At 41.1% G+C, this 17,913-nt stretch overlaps 1 protein-coding gene across 13 annotated transcripts in view; it reads right to left on the reverse strand.

Annotated features, from left to right (window-relative positions):
* CDK5RAP1 (CDK5RAP1 mitochondrial tRNA methylthiotransferase) overlaps positions 1 to 17,913 on the reverse strand; it is a 93,646-nt gene that overhangs the window by 51,113 nt on the left and 24,620 nt on the right. For 10 of the 13 annotated variants that reach the window (XM_089896705.1, XM_089896700.1, XM_089896706.1 and 7 more), the window contains 2 exons: positions 15,561 to 15,710; positions 2,628 to 2,768 (listed from right to left, as the gene is read on the reverse strand). In XM_089896705.1, the coding sequence (XP_089752831.1) occupies positions 2,628 to 2,768; positions 15,561 to 15,710 (291 nt within the window). Of the gene's footprint in view, positions 1 to 2,627; positions 2,769 to 15,546; positions 15,711 to 17,255; positions 17,514 to 17,913 lie in introns of those variants that run through there. The other 3 variants (XM_089896703.1, XM_089896702.1, XM_089896704.1) reach the window with 3 other exon arrangements.

The raw sequence follows: 17,913 nt of genomic DNA on the forward strand, positions 1-17,913 counted from the left end.
CCTGTATTTTTGGTTTGAGCAACTGAGTGGTGCCACTTGCTGAGATGGAGGAGACTTGAAAAGAAGAAAACTGCAGGAAAGTGGGAAGAATTCATTCTATTTTGGCCACATTAAGTTTAGGATGCAAGAAAGAAAGGAGACAAATGCAAATCTGGAGAGGAAGTGAATGGATGGAAGCAAAAGCACAAGGAGCAGCGTGACAGAAGACGCAGACACTTCCTACACAGTCCCACATGAGCAGACAGCGTGGACAGGTGGAGATGTGAGTGAGCTGGTGGAAATAATGATGAGACAATGAGATTTCACCTGATTGTATCGATTTTCTCTATGAAATATGAGGCAAACATCAGCTGAGACTAGGATTTAGATAAGTGAGCGAAGATTTAGGGAGAATGAGAGTGGAGAAGTTACTTTACTGGGGAAGTACAGTAGGATTAGGATTTCAGCGCCATTCATTTGAGTTTTATGGCATGAATGTGAACTGAGTGCAGCTGGTTTATGTGAAGAGACTGTTATTTGTCCCCCAACAGTTCTCCTGTTCTTCCTCAGTTACTCCTCAGAACTCCCAATTTTTAACTGGGCACATCGTCATTCAGAATGAAGACCATGCTTCTCAGCTTCTTCGCAGCCTGGCGTGGTGTGTTACCATGGTGGAAATAGTATGTGCAACTTCTGCAAACTGTCCTAAAAGAAAGAGGGCAAGCCCTTCACCTTTCTTCTTCCTGCTTGCTACTAGCTAGGACATGGCTGCTGGAACAGCCAACCTGAATCATAAGGTAACCTTGAGAATGGAGGCCACACACAGCAGAGCAAAAGACAAAAGGAGCCTAGACCCTTGGTGATCATGGAGCCATCACAATCACCAGTCCTGGACCTTCTATATCTAGATTTTTATGACAAAGAGAACTCCTACCTTATTTAAGCCACCGTATTTTGAGTTTTCAATCCCCATCATCTGACCTAATCTATGTAATAAAGATTAACTGTGTGCTCTTCCCCAACAATGTTCAGCTGCTAGGGTGCGGCTGCAGAGTAAGCAGATAACCACTTTCACCAAGGTTGGAGTTTAGCCAAATAAGCACCATAGAAGAAAGGGAGATAAGAAAATGAAATTTATGAGGAAATGGGTCTAGCACAGTCTGGGGACTCTTAAGTAGAGAAAGATGAGAAAAGTGACAGAAAAATCCAACAGACCCCTGGTTCCACATCTTCTCTTTCATTCTGATCCTTTCACTAAATCTCACTTGTGGGGTTTATGTCACTTCGCATCAAAAAAGAGTCCCAAGTAACATAAGTATCGGAACAAAAAAAGAGTCCCAAGTATCACCTTTCTATCTTTCTTGACAAATGGAATTTTTCCATTTTACAAAAGAATATCATACTAACATTACAACCCATACCACCAAACTCATCTTGCAAATAACCCTTGTCTATAGTAGAAAGAGAATAGGAAGAGGTATGAAAAAGTAACTGAAAATCAAAGAAGCAAATATTCAGAAGACAAAGAAGAAAACAAGACAGTGTCAAAAAGAAAGAATGAACAAGTAGAAAAGCCTATGAGAGACTGTTTCCAGATCAATCACGTTGTTGCCTAGTAGGAATTACTTCATTTAGGAAATCTCTAGGTAATGCTGAAAGTAAGACAATCCCCAGTCAGGACAAGGCCAGAAAGGAAGGGGATCATCAAGTCCCCAACATGAAAAATCACTGTTTTTGTTAGATGGACAGAACAGAAAAGTTCTGAGCACTGGTAAAATTTCCAGGCCAATCTACAGAAGTTACATGCCAGGGGAATGAGCCTCCCTCAGCTGCACACCGTGAACCATGGCTCCCATGACTCCAGAGGGAGGTGATGAAGAGCAAGGACAGAAAGCAGAGGAGAGGGTAAGGCACTAAGGAACAGGGTGGAGGACATAACACTGAACACATCAGCAGAAGCATCACCCTCTCGCCACCTCTCTCTTTGCAGATGCTTCAAAGTTCAGTGTTGGAAAAGTGGTCTTACTCCTGCCCACCTCATCAGTACGTGTCCTGCCAGTCTCTGGCTCTGGGGCAAAGTGAACATGAGGGAAAAAAGGAAGATGGCAGTAGCAGACCTGTGGTAGTGTAGGAAGAAAAAGAAGAACGAAGAAACTCATGAAGGAGGGAAGAAATGAGGAATATCCTCAGTGAAATGGGGAGCGGGAGAAAGGGAAAATCCCACAGCCATTCAACTAGACCTGTTAGTCCAGGGAAGGGATGCAGGAAACTGGAGCACACGTAAGTTAGGGATGCCTGCAGCATCAGAGGCCTTGAAGGGCATGCTGATCTCTGACAGAGAGAACTATCAACTCACTTAAAATCACTTATACTTCCTGGCCTCTCTGCAGCAAGAAACTACTTGCCACTATGTATCCCAACCTCACCAAATTCCCAGAAAGAACCCTTTCAGGGCAGGAGAGAAGAAAAACAGAAAGCCTAGTTTGGAGCAGGCTAAAATTCAATTCAAGTGCCCTTCCATTGGTCAGGTTGAGAAGAGATTTTTATTTTACTAAAGAATTTCTCCATAAAAAAATTTCATTCCCCCAAATTATCCAATCCAATACCCACTTCACAGTACAAGTCAACAGTGCAAAAGGATACCTTACCTTCACCAGCACATAGTCCCCAGGCTGGGCTTGGACCCTAAGCTCAGGGTTAGTGACATCCTCCATCGCTACATCAGGAAAGATCACCTTAAGGTTTCCATCATTCCGGCCATACAGGTCAGTGGCAGAGCGTTTACTGAGCTGCAAAAGAACAGAGAAGAGGTTATGAGTCTGTCACAGTCATCAGTTCTTGGTCTGTCTCAGATCCCCAGGGGTCTGACCCATAGAGCATTTCTTTTTTTTTTTAAGTATGGTACCTCTTTTTTTTTTTTTTTTAATTATTTAGTTATTTATTTTTGGCTGCATTGGGTCTTTGCTGCTACGTGCGGGCTTTCTCTAGTTGCAGCAAGTGGGGGCTACTCTTCGTTGCAGTGGGCTTCTCATTGCGGTGGCTTCTCTTGCTTCAGAGCACGGGCTCTAGGCACACGGGGCTTCAGTAGTTGTGGCTCGCGGGCTCTAGAGTGCAGGCTCAGTAGTTGTGGTGCACGGGCTTAGCTGCTCTGCAGCATGTGGGATCTTCCCGGACCAGAGCTCGAACCCATGTCCCCTGCATTGGCAGGCAGATTCTTAACACTGTGCCACCAGGGAAGTCCCCATAGAGCATTTCTTAACCAAGGAATCACAAGACTAAGTGCTTTACTGCTGCTTCACCAACAAGGGCAGTAAATAGCACACAACAGAAGCTCAATAAAATTTTCTGACAATATATGATTCAATCAACGAGTCTTTGATTACAAAATTACCTTTAGTGGGAATGGACCTCCAACAGGCCTGATGCCAAGGACATAGGGGTGATACACTTGGCAAAAGGACTCTCACTTCACAGAGTCTCATAGTCTCAGACTCTCATAGTCTCAGGAATGTTCTGGGGTTGTCTGGCCTGGGTTACTTGTCCCAGTGAATAGGCAGACTGGAAGCCAGAGTCTCCATCACAACATGCAAAAGACTGGGCCAGGAGAATACTAAAACCAGTATGATGGTATTAATTTCCAGAACATACCCAAGTCTTTCTGCTCCAATCATGATGAAGTGACAAAAACCAAATTTAACCTCAGGCCTTAAATAACCAGGAAACTGGACAAAATATATGAGACATCTATTTTCAGATATTGGACAACTGATTTGCAAAACTATGATTCCCAAGAGAAGGAAAACAAATGGGGCGAGCCCTTCAATCACCCCTGCATTCTACCAGAAGACATGTGCCAGACCAGAGAATGCAAAGCAGGGAGGGAGATCTCAAGGCAGAGCATGGTGGTTCTCTCTGAATTGAGGAAAGTTGGATCAAAGTCCAGGGAGCCTGCAATAGCTGGAAATTGTGGAGCAAGTTCGAGAGAGGAGGGAGCTAAGCAGAAAAAGAGCTGTAGAAATGTGCATAGCAGCCCTCTGAGTCTTTGCTGAATAATAATACGTCCCTGTGTGGAGCAAAAATCCATGATGTCAGACAAAGAAAGTAACCTGGGAACTGCCAGCTGGTTAGCTCCCAGATCTCACAAAGGGCTAGGAATCATCTGACCTACCACCAAATAGTCCTCACTGATTCCTTGGGACATGCAGTAACAACTCTAGAAGAGCCATAAGTAGTACTAAGACTAAACTATCCCTAGAATAAAAAAACTTTTCTAGCAAAGATTAAAAACAAGACTTGATGGCCATTCTGACTGGTGTGATGTGTGGAATCTAGAAAAATGGTACAGATGAACCTATCTGCAGGGCAGGAACAGAGAGGCAGACATAGAGAATGGACATGTGGACACAGGGGGGAAGGGGAGGGTGAGATGAATTGGGAGATTAGCATTGATATATACACTACCATGTGTAAAACAGATAGCTAGTGGGAACCTGCTGTATAGCACAGGGAGCTCAGCTCAGTGCTCTGTGATAACCTAGATGGGTGGGATAGGGATGGGCGGTAGGAGAGAAGTCCAAGAGGGAGAGGATATATGTATACATATAGCTGATTCACTTCGTTGTACAACAGAAACTAACAACATTGTAAAGCAACTATACCCCAATTAAAAAAAAAAAAAACCTTGAAAGGATCAAACAAAACTACAAACAACAAGTAACAAAACTGCTTATCAGAACAAAGCCCAACACAAAACCCAGACAATCAAAGATAATGTCTGACAACATAATGTCCAACATCCAATCAAAAATCACTAGATATGCCTAGAAGCAGAAAAATGTGACTCATAATCAAGAGAAAAGTCAGTCAGTAGGAGCTTCCCTGGTGGCACAGTGGTTGAGAGTCCGCCTGCCAATGCAGGGGACACGGGTTCATGCCCTGGTCCAGGACGATCCCACATGCCGCAGTGTGGCTAGGCCTGTGAGCCATGGCCGCTGAGCCTGCACATCCGGAGCCTGCGCTCCGCAACGGGAGAGGCCACAACAGTGAGAGGCCCGCATACCACAAAAAAAAAAAAAAAAAAGTCAGTCAATAGAAACAGACCTAGAAATGATAGCAGTGATGGAATTATCACAAAGAAATTAAACCAGCTATTATAATTAGGCTCAAATACTAAGTTTCAAAAGAAAATAAGAACACAGAAGAGAAGCAGAAGATATTTTAAAAAAACCAAATGTAACTTACAGAGATGAAAAATATATGATCTAAAATTTTTAATTCAATACATAATAGCAAATGAGACACTGCCAAAGAAAAGAATAATGAACCTGAAGACAGAAAAATAGAAACTATTTAAAATGAAACACAGATATAAAAAAGAGAAAAAAAACTGAACAGCCTCAGTGTCCTATGACACAATATCAAGTGGTTGGACATATAGGTGACTGGAGAAGGAGAGAAGAAACGGGGGGCAGGCGACGGGTGGCAGGAAGGAGGAGTACAGAAAAAATATCTGAAGAATAGTAAATGAAAATTTTCCAAATTTGATGAAAATTATAAACTCACAAACTAAGTAGCCTCAACATATCCCAAACAAAACACAAAGAAAGTCATGCCAAGACACATCAAATTTCTAAAAAGTGATAAAATGACAACTAACACAACATGTAATACTAAACTAAATCTTTTTCTTATCAATGACAGTTCTGAGCCAAGTGGAGAATTTAAATGGGGGTCTAAGGACTGGATGGTAGTAATCTAACAAGCTTAATTTTCTGATTCTGATGGTTGTACTACAGTTGTACAGGAGAATGCTCCTGTTTGCACAAAATACACACTGCAGTATTTGGGGAATTGGGGGCACCAGGGCAACTTACTCTCAAAAGCTTCAAAGAAAAAAGTACTATACTGCTACTTTTCTACAAGTTTGCGATTGTTTTACAATAAATTTTTTAAAAGACAGAGTGTTCATGTTCCATGATTTAAACAAACCAACCATAAAAGAACATTTATAAGACAAAGAGGGAAACTGGAACATCAACTACATATTTGATAATATTAAGAAACTACTGTCAATTATTTCAAATATGATAGTCACATTATGTCTATTTTAAAAAAGAGTCATCTTTTAGAGATATATACTGAAATAATTACTGACAAAATAATATACCTTGTACTTGCTTCAAAACAACTCAGTGGGGGCAGTAGAGATGAAACAAGATCAGCCATGATTAACACTGTATTAACAAATTGCTGAGGCTGGTTAATGGGTACGTGGGCATTCACTATCCTCTCTACACCTGTTTTTTTTTTTTTTTTTAGATTCTCCATAATTTGAAAAGGGGGGGTACTTATAGGCTACAGAATGAGACAGATATGGGTCAAATTCTGGCTCTGCCACACTAGCTGTGTGACCTTGGGGAAGTTATTCCCACTTCTCTGAGTCTCCTTTCTTCATCTACAAAAGTGAGGTAATAACAGCACTACCCCCAAGGACTGTGGTGGGACTCAACGTGCTGATGACAGTAAAGTACACAGTTTCTGGCATATAGTAAATGCTCAGTATACAGACGTTATCATCTTCTCTGACACTGAATACAGCAACCCGGTGTTTTAAGCTGGCCATGGGACTTCCCTGGTGGTCCAGTGCTCAAGACTCCACATTTCCACTGCAAGGGGCACAGGTTCGATCCCTGGTTGGGGAACTAAGATCCCACATGCTGCCCTGCGCAGCCAAAATAAATAAATGAACTGGCCATGACTGGAGGAAAGAAAGTCTCCCCTAAGAAAAAGTGAAGGAGGGAGAAGGGGAAGATGGCAGGAGGGAGAGGGGGAAGATGGCGGAAGAGTAAGACGTGGAGATCACATTCCTCACCACAGATACATCAGAAATACATCTATACGTGGAACAACAACTACAGAACACCTACTGAACGCTGGCAGAAGACCTCAGACCGCCCAAAAGGCAAGAAACTCCTCACGTACCTGGGTAGGGCAAAAGAAAAAAGAATAAACAGAGACAAAAGAATAGGGACGGGACCTGCACCAGTGAGAGGGAGCCGTGAAGGAGGAAAGGTTTCCACACACTAGAAGCCCCTTAGCGGGCGGAGACTGCGGGTGGCGGAGGGGGGAAGCTTCGGAGCCGCGGAAGAGAGCGCAGCAACAAGGGCGCAGAGGGCAAAACGGAGACATTTCCGCACAGGGAATCAGTGCCGACCAGCACTCACCAGCCCGAGAGGCTTGTCTGCTCACCCGCCGGGGCGGGCGGAGCTGGGAGATGAGGCTCGGGCTTCCGTCCGAGCGTGAACACAGCCTGAAGGGGTTAGTGCACCACGGCTACCCGGGAGGGAGTCCGGGAAAAAGTCTGGACCTGCCGAAGAGGCAAAAGACTTTTTCTTCCCTCTTTGTTTCCTGGTGCGCGAGGAGAGGGGATTAAGAGCGCTGCTTAAAGGAGCTCCTGAGACGGGCGCGAGCCGTGGATAACAGTGCGGACCCCAGAGACGGGCATGAGACGCTAAGGCTGCTGCTGCCGCCACAAAGAAGCCTGTGTGCGAGCACAGGTCACTCTCCACATCTCGCTTCCGGGGAGCCTGTGCAGCCCGCCACTGCCAGGGTCCCGGGATCCAGTGACAACTTCCCCGGGAGAATGCACGGCGCGCCTCAGGCTGGTGCAACGTCACGCCGGCCTCTGCCGCCGCAGGCTCGCCCCACACTCCGTACCCCTCCTTCCCCCCGGCCTGAGTGAGCCAGAGCCCCTGAATCAGCGGCTCCTTTAACCTCGTCCGGTCTGAGCGAAGAACAGACGCCCTCCGGCGACCTACACGCAGAGGCAGGGACAAATCCAAAGCTGAACCTCGGGAGCTGTGCGAACAAAGAAGAGAAAGGGAAATCTCGCCCAGCAGCCTCAGGAACAGCGGATTAAATCTCCACAATCAACTTGATGTGCCCTGCATCTGTGGAATACCTAAATAGACAACGAATCATCCCAAATTGAGGAGGTGGACTTTGAGAGCAAGATTTATTATTTTTTCCCCTTTTCCTCTTTTTGTGAGTGTGTATGTGTATGCTTCTGTGTGAGATTTTGTCTGTATAGCTTTGCTTTCACCATTTGTCCTAGGGTTCTATCCATCTGTTTTTGTTTTTAATTTTTAAAAAATTTTTTTCTCAATAATTATTTTTTTATTTTAATAACTATTTTATTTTACCTTACTTTATTTTATTTTATCCTCTTTCTTTCTTTCTACTTTTTCTCCCTTTTATTCTGAGCCGTGTGGATGAAAGGCTCTTGGTGCTGCAGCCAGGAGTCAGTGCTGTGCCTCTGAGGTGGGAGAGCCAACTTCAGGACACCGGTCCACAAGAGACCTCCCAGCTCCACGTAATATCAAACGGCGAAAATCTCCCAGCAATCTCCATCTCAACACCAACACCCAGCTTCACTCAACGACCAGCAAGCTACAGTGCTGGACATCCTATGCCAAACAACTAGCAAGACAGGAACACAACCCCACCCATTGCAGAGAGGCTGCCTAAAATCATAATAAGTCCACAGACACCCCAAAACGCACCACCAGACGTGGACCTGCCCACCAGAAAGACAAGATCCAGCCTCACCCACCAGAACACAGGCACTAGTCCCCTCCACCAGGAAGCCTACACAACCCACTGAACCACCTTTAGCCACTGGGGACAGACACCAAAAACAACGTAAACTACAAACCTGCAGCCTGCAAAAAGGAGACCCCAAACACAGTAAGATAAGCAAAATGAGAAGACAGAAAAACACACAGCAGATGAAGGAGCAAGATAAAAACCCACCAGACCTAACGAAGAGGAAATAGGCAGTCTACCTGAAAAAGAATTCAGAATAATGATAGTAAAGATCCAAAATCTTGGAAATAGAATAGACAAAATGCAAGAAACAGTTAACAAGGACCTAGAAGAACTAAAGATGAAACAAGCAATGATGAACAACACAATAAATGAAATTAAAAATACTCAAGAAGGGATCAATAGCAGAATAACTGAGGCAGAAGAATGGATAAGTGACCTGGAAGATAAAATAGTGGAAATAACTATTGCAGAGCAGAATAAAGAAAAAAGAATGAAAAGAACTGAGGACAGTCTCAGAGACCTCTGGGACAACATTAAATGCACAAACATTCGAATTATAGGGGTTCCAGAAGACGAAGAGAAAAAAAAAGGGACTGAGAAAATATTTGAAGAGATTATAGTTGAAAACTTCCCTAATATCAGAAAGGAAAGTTAATCAAGTCCAGGAAGCACAGAGAGTCCCATACAGGATAAATCCAAGGAGAAACACACCAAGACACATATTAATCAAACTGTCAAAAATTAAATACAGAGAAAACATATTAAAAGCAGCAAGGGAAAAACAACAAATAACACACAAGGGAATCCCCATAAGGTTAACAGCTGATCTTTCAGCAGAAACTCTGCAAGCCAGAAGGGACTGGCAGGACATATTTAAAGTGATGAAGGAGAAAAACCTACAACAAGATTACTCTACCCAGCAAGGATCTCATTCAGATTTGATGGAAAGGTTAAAACCTTTACAGACAAGCAAAAGCTGAGAGAGTTCAGCACCACCACACCAGCTTTACAACAAAGGCTAAAGGATCTTCTCTAGGCAAGAAACACAAGAGAAGGAAAAGACCTACAATAACAAACCCAAAACAATTAAGAAGATGGGAATAGGAACATACATATCGATAACTACCTTAAATGTAAATGGATTAAATGCTCCCACCAAAAGACACAGACTGGCTGAATGGATACAAAAACAAGACCCATATATATGCTGTCTACAAGAGACCCACTTCAGACCTAGAGACACACACAGACTGAAAGTGAGGGGATGGATAAAGATATTCCATGCAAATGGAAACCAAAAGAAAGCTGGAGTAGCAATTCTCATATCAGACAAAATAGACTTTAAAATAAAGACTATTAGAAGAGACAAAGAAGGACACTACATAATCATCAAGGGATCGATCCAAGAAGAAGATATAACAACTGTAAATATTTATGCACCCAACATAGGAGCACCTCAATACATAAGGCAAATACTAACAGCCATAAAACGGGAAATCGACAGTAACACATTCATAGTAGGGGACTTTAACACCCCACTTTCACCAATGGACAGATCATCCAAAATGAAAATAGATAAGGAAACACAAGCTTTAAATGATACATTAAACAATATGGACTTAATTGATATTTATAGGACATTCCATCCAAAAACAACAGAATACACATTTTTCTCAAGTGCTCATGGAACATTCTCCAGGATAGATCATATCTTGGGTCACAAATCAAGCCTTGGTAAATTTAAGAAAATTGAAATTGTATCAAGTATCTTTTCCAACCACACGCTAGATATCAATTACAGGAAAACATCTGTAAAAAAAACAAACACATGGAGGCTAAACAATACACTATTTAATAATGAAGTGATCACTGAAGAAATCAAAGAGGAAATCAAAAAATACCTAGAAACAAATAACAATGGAGACATGACGACTCAAAATCTACGGGATGCAGCAAGAGCAGTGCTAAGAGGGAAGTTTATAGCCATACAATCCTACCTTAAGAAACAGGAAACATCTCGAATAAACAACCTAACCTTGCACCTAAAGCAATTAGAGAAAGAAGAATAAAATAAACCCCAAAGTTAGCAGAAAGAAAGAAATCATAAAGATCAGATCAGAAAGAAGTGAAAAAGAAGGAAACGATAGCAAAGATCAATAAAACTGAAAGCTGGTTCTTTGAGAAGATAAACAAAATTGATAAACCATTAGCCGGACTCATCAAGAAAAAAAGGGAGAAGACTCAAATCAATAGAATTAGAAATGAAAAAGAAGTAACAACTGACACTGCAGAAATACAAAAGATCATGAGAGGTTACTACAAGCAACTCTATGCCAATAAAATGGACAACCTGGAAGAAATGGACAAATTCTTAGAAATGCACAACCTGCCAAGACTGAATCAGGAATAAATAGAAAATATGAACAGACCAATCATAAGCACTGAAATTGAAACTGTGATTAAAAATCTTCCAACAAACAAAAGCCTAGGACCAGACGGCTTCACAGATGAATTCTATCAAACATTTAGAGAAGAGCTAACACCTATCCTTCGCAAACTTTTCCAAAATATAGCAGAGGGAGGAACACTCCCAAACTCATTCTACGAGGCCACCATCACCCTGACACCAAAACCAGACAAGGATGTCACAAAGAAAGAAAACTACAGGCCAATATCACTGATGAACATAGATGCAAAAATCCTCTCAACAAAATACTAGCAAACAGAATGCAACAACACATTAAAAGGATCATACACCATGACCAAGTGGGGTTTATTCCAGGAATGCAAGGATTCTTCAATATACGCAAATCAATCAGTGTGATACACCACATTAACAAATTGAAGGAGAAAAACCATATGGTCATCTCAATAGATGCAGAGAAAGCTTTCGACAAAATTCAACACCTATTTATGATAAAAACCCTCCAGAAAGTAGGCACAGAGGGAACTTTCCTCAACGTAATAAAGGCCATGTATGACAAACCCACAGCCAACATCGTCCTCAATGGTGAAAAACTGAAAGCATTTCCACTAAGATCAGGAACAAGACAAGGTTGCCCACTCTCACCACTATTATTCAACACAGCTTTGGAAGTTTTAGCCACAGCAATCAGAGAAGAAAAGGAAATAAAAGGAATCCAAATCAGAAAAGAAGAAGTAAAGCTGTCACTGTTTGCAGATGACATGATACTATACATAGAGAATCCTAAAGATGCTACCAGAAAACTACTAGAGCTAATCAATGAATTTGGTAAAGTAGCAGGATACAAAATTAATGCACAGAAATCTCTGGCATTCCTATACACTAATGATGAAAAATGTGAAAGTGAAATCAAGAAAACACTCCCATTTACCATTGCAACAAAAAGAATAAAATATCTAGGAATAAACCTACCTAAGGAGACAAAAGACCTGTTTGCAGAAAATTATAAGACACTGATGAAAGAAATTAAAGATGATACAAATAGATGGAGAGATATACCATGTTCTTGGATTGGAAGAATCAACATTGTGAAAATGACTCTACTACCCAAAGCAATCTACAGATTCAATGCAATCCCTATTCAAACTGCCACTGGCATTTTTCACAGAACTAGAACAAAAAATTTCACAATTTGTATGGAAACACAAAAGACCCCGAATAGCCAAAGCAATCTTGAGAACGAAAAACAGAGCTGGAGGAATCAGGCTCCCTGACTTCAGACTATACTACAAAGCTACAGTAATCAAGACAGTATGGTACTAACACAAAAAACAGAAATATAGATCAATGGAACAGGATAGAAAGCCCGGAGATAAACCCACACACATATGGTCATCTTATCTTTGATAAAGGAGGCAGGAATGTACAGTGGAGAAAGGACAGCCTCTTCAATAAGTGGTGCTGGGAAAACTAGACAGGTACATGTAAAAGTATGAGATTAGATCACTCCCTAACACCATACACAAAAATAAGCTCAAAATGGATTAAAGACCTAAATGTAAGGCCAGAAACTATCAAACTCTTAGAGGAAAACATAGGCAGAACACTCTGTGACATAAATCACAGCAAGATCCTTTTTGACCCACCTCCTAGAGAAATGGAAATAAAAATAAACAAATGGGACCTAATGAAACTTCAAAGCTTTTGCACAGCAAAGGAAACCATAAACAAGACAAAAAGACAACCCTCAGAATGGGAGAAAATATTTGCAAATGAAGCAACTGACAAAGGATTAATCTCCAAAATTTATAAGCAGCTCATGCAGCTCAATAACAAAAAAACAAACAACCCAATCCAAAAATGGGCAGAAGACCTAAATAGACATTTCTCCAAAGAAGATATACAGACTGCCAACAAACACATGAAAGAATGCTCAACATCATTAATCATAAGAGAAATGCAAATCAAAACTACAATGAGATATCATCTTACACCCGTCAGAAAGGCCATCATCAAAAAATCTAGAAACAATAAATGCTGGAGAGGGTGTGGAGAAAAGGGAACACTCTTGCACTGCTGGTGGGAATGTGAATTGGTACAGCCACTATGGAGAACAGTATGGAGGTTCATTAAAAAACTACAAATAGAACTACCATATGACCCAGCAATCCCACTACTGGGCATATACCCTGAGAAAACCATAATTCAAAAAGGGTCATGTACCAAAATGTTCATTGCAGCTCTATTTACAATAGCCAGGAGATGGAAACAACCTAAGTGTCCATCATCGGATGAATGGATAAAGAAGATGTGGCATATATATACAATGGAATATTACTCAGCCATAGAAAGAACCAAAATTGAGCTATTTGTAATGAGGTGGATGGACCTACAGTCTGTCATACAGAATGAAGTAAGTCAGAAAGAGAAAGACAAATACCGTATGCTAACGCATATATATGGAATTTAAGAAAGAAAAAAAAAAAAAAGTCATGAAGAACCTAGGGGTAAGACAGGAATAAAGACACAGACCTACTAGAGAATGGACTTGAGGATATGGGGAGGGGGAAGGGTAAGCTGTGACAAAGTGAGAGAGTCACATGGACATATATACACTACCAAATGTAAAACAGATAGCTAGTGGGAAGCAGCTGCATAGCACAGGGAGATCAGCTCGGTGCTTTGTGACCACCTAGAAGGGTGGGATAAGGAGGGTGGGAGGGAGGGAAACGCAAGAGGGAAGAGATATGGGAACATATGTATATGTATAACTGATTCACTTTGTTATAAAGCAGAAACTAACACACCATTGTAAAGCAATTATACTCCAATAAAGATGTAAAAAAGAAAAAAAAAGTGAAGACTCCAATGCTGGCCTTGAAAAATTCATTTATTCTCTAGCCCCAGGTGAGTACTGGCTTATGCTGGATGTGTTTTTAAAAAAAAAAGAAGCCTTGTTTTGGTTCATTTAATTACCATGGGCTCTCTGTGGGGTTGATGAAGTGTTGGACAAAAATTGGTAACCTTTGAGTACTTATTCATTCAATCAAAAGACAGGTACACTATTCTGTACCAGACCCTGTGTGAGGAGAGCTGGGCATATAATGACCTAATTCCTACTGGATAAAATGTGGATTACTAATAGACATATTCATGTACAGGTCTCCAGAATCGCAGTGACACCCTAAATAACAAAGCATTTATCGAGGCAAACACTTTTGAGGTATTTCACCAGCTCAGCATCACCAACCATCAGCAGCTACTAGACCAGACCACAGGAAGATTCCTAACCCAAGCTGAGGTGATCAGACTCCCTCTGCTGGAAATCTGAATTGGAGCTGAAAGACACAACTTTGGTCTGTGAAAAACTGGAACTACACCATGAAACACAGGAACTATAGGGCTGCTGTACTCTACCACACAGATGAAGAATCAGGAAAAGCTGGTCTGAGGAGGAGAGAAGAAAGTCTGAGCCTCAAGGGCTTCCCAGACTGGGTACAGTCCCTTCCAGACACCTGGCAGTATTCTTGCCTTTGGGCTCCACAAAACACTCCTGAAGTCTTATACAACACAGAATTATTTCTGGCTTAGACTGAATGGCTTGAACAAGTTTCCCACTGTTACTCACTACCAGAGAGTCCTAACAAACACAAATACCAAGCAATTGCTGATTTTGACACTGGAATATCCTAAGGCATGGAGCAGGACTCTCCTTTCTCAAACCTGGACTTGTGAGGAGTCACAGAAAGAGCCCTATCTCTCTCTTTCCTCTCCTCTTCAATAGCCGAAGAATGCAGCTTCACAGAAGGTTAGGTTCCCTAACTCACCCCTTATCCCATCTGTTTAGTGCTCTAAATGATGACCAGGTTCCCAAGCTTGACCACAGAAGACTACAGAACTCCAAACTTCCAAAACGCAGTACATTTCTAAGAAAGTGTGATTTTTAAAAGGACTGAAAACAAACAATAAAATTGTTTCTAAAAATACACATATAACAGTGTTTCCAAAAAGGTGGAGCAGAAATACTTTTCACTAATCCTTTCACTAAATACAAAAATATCCTTCAGGAATGAAGAAAAAATCAAAACACTCTAAGATGAAGGAAAACAAAGAGAATGTGCTGCCAGAGTGTCTAAAGGGAGTTCTCTAAGCAAAAAGTAAACAAAAAAGAAGGAACCCTGGAACAACAGGAAGAAAGAAAAACAGACATGGTAGCTTGCAAAGAAAATCCCAAGCAACCTACCCAAAAAACTCCTAGAAGTATTTAGATCAGCAAGATCAGAGGATACAAGATAGAAATACAAAAACCAATTATTTCTACATACTAACAGTGAACATATGGACACCCAAAATAAAAATATAGTTGCAATTACAATAGCTAAAAAGAAGAAAAAAATGGGTGTAAATCTAAGAAAACATGTACAGGATCTATATGCTGAAAACTCCTAAAAGAAATCAAAGATCTAAATAAAGGGAGAGATACTGTGCTCTAAAAAACAAAAAACAAAACAAAATATATATATATACATACATACACACATAGCCTCACCCCCTCCACCAGCACCAGCTGGGTACAACCCACAAAGGTCTTGTTGGCTTTTGTTGCTTCTTCTCGGAAGACAGTGATAAGTTCCTCCAAACGCCTTAATTTTACCTCTTCTGGGATATCATCCTTCAGCCTGTGATATGCCCGTGTCTTCTATTAAAAAAAAAAAAAAGAGATGGAGGTCACCACGGACTTGTAGAAACCGTTCTTCAAACACGGAGGCAGACATGCTCATCCAATTTGAAATTTACAGACACATGTATAGGAACACAAGCCACACCACAAGGGTTCTCTAACTCTTGGGCCTTCTAAGAGAAAAAGGTAACTATACAGTGGAGCCACGTTTTTACAAGGGTTAAATTCTAAATTTAGCACATGAAAATCATAGACTCAAAATTGTTCTTGATATTTTTATAGGACACAGACACTAAATAATTCATATACCAGGTTACTCAGCAGCAGTGTTTATAAAGACACAAGACGCAAAGCATAGTAAATGTTTATCAATAGGGAACCAGTAGGGTCTTCCCTGGTGGTGCAGTGGGTAAGACTCTGCGCTCCCAATTCAGGGGGCCCAGGTTTGATCCCTGGTCAGGGAACTAGATCCCACATGCATGCCGCAACTAAGAGTCCGCATGGTGCAACTAAGAAGTCTGCATGCTGCAACTAAAAGATCCCACATGCCACAACTAAAGATCCCAGGTGCCGCAACTAAGACCCGGTGCAGCCAAATAAATAAATAAATATATTTTTTTAATTTATTTAAAAAAATAGGTAACCAGTAAAACAAATTATGGTTTATCTACACAAAGGAATATTACACAGTTGTGACAAAGAATGAGATAGCTATGTATACAGATATGATTGCTCTCCAGAATATACTCTGAACAGAAATAAGCAAGGCACAGATCAACATGTACAATAACTTTGATGTAGAAAGTATACAAATAAATATATTTATAAATACATGAAATGTCTCTGGAAGGTTAAAGAAGTAGTTGCTAAGAGCAGTTGCCTTCAGGGAAGGAACTGAAAAACTAGGCAACCCAGGAAGAAAAAACAACTGCTTTGCACTGCATACTATTTTGACCTTTTGAATTTTATACCACACTCAGGTTTTACCCAGTCAAAAAAAAAAAGAAAAGAAAATGTATCCTTGAAAACCTTTTAAATCATCCAAAATCATAGTGTACATACATGTTTATATATATAAACACACACACTTTATATATATCTTTAGGTACACAAGCTCATAATGGAGCTGGAGAACCACTGAGCTAGACAAAAGTGGAAAGTCTATACACCAAAGTCTAGACATTCAAACCAATCTGCCTTTAAGAGAACTACCATATCCAGAGGGAAATGAAGAATGGGTAGAGAATTCTAAAACAGATTCTCTTACAGGATTTACTCTATTCTGTCTTATTAACAACTAACCTCTACTGTGCACTTAACTATTATAAAACACTATTTTAAGTGCTTTATATATATTATCTTAAATCTCAAAATAACCTGACGAGGTTGGTATTTATGTTATCCCTTTTCACAGATAAAGAAAGCAAAAACTTTTCCCAAGGTCACACATTATTAAATGGGAAAGGCACAAAGTGAGTGCTTGTTCTCATCCACTATGCTACTTGATTAAGCCTCTAGGACCTTAACCCTAATCTAGGAATTAGACTCCAAGTAAACACTCACCTTCAATGCCCATAGGATATGCTTCCACCTCACACTGAAAACTCACTTCCCAACTCTAGCATTAAAAAGAATTTCTCGGGCTTCCCTGGTGGCGCAGTGGTTGAGAGTCCGCCTGCCGATGCAGGGGACACGGGTTCGTGCCCCGGTCTGGGAAGATCCCACATGCTGTGGAGCAGCTGGGCCCATGAGCCATGGCCACTGAGCCTGCGCATCCGGAGCCTGTGCTCCGCAACGGGAGAGGCCACAACAGTGAGAGGTCTGCGTACCGAGAAAAAAAAAAAAAAAAAGGCTGAGGATGGCTAGGAGGGCAACAAGGAGCCTCTGTAAAACAAATCACATCTGTTGGCCAAAAAAGAAGTTCTGCATATTAATGAAAGATTTTCGGTTTCTTTTAAAGAGAACAGTGCCCTTCCCTCCACTTTCAAATTCTGAACAACCTAAACATAATTTTAAATATTCTAATGAAGAGGAATATTAGCACAATTGTTTTTCATCTCAAATTGCTGAACTGTATAAAAGGGTAGACAGGTTTATTAGAAAAAATAAAGAAATGAATGGTAAGATCCTTGTGGTTTCTCAAGGACAGCCTCGCTGCCACTTTCTTTTCTTCCCAGCTGTCCACAATCGACCAGAAACTGGTCGGGAATGATGTCAGTCT

Source organism: Delphinapterus leucas, chromosome 15 (assembly GCF_059928025.1).
Source record: "Delphinapterus leucas isolate spDelLeu-1000000601 "Yukka" chromosome 15, BTC_Dleu_Yukka2, whole genome shotgun sequence".
Taxonomy (NCBI): domain Eukaryota; kingdom Metazoa; phylum Chordata; class Mammalia; order Artiodactyla; family Monodontidae; genus Delphinapterus; species Delphinapterus leucas.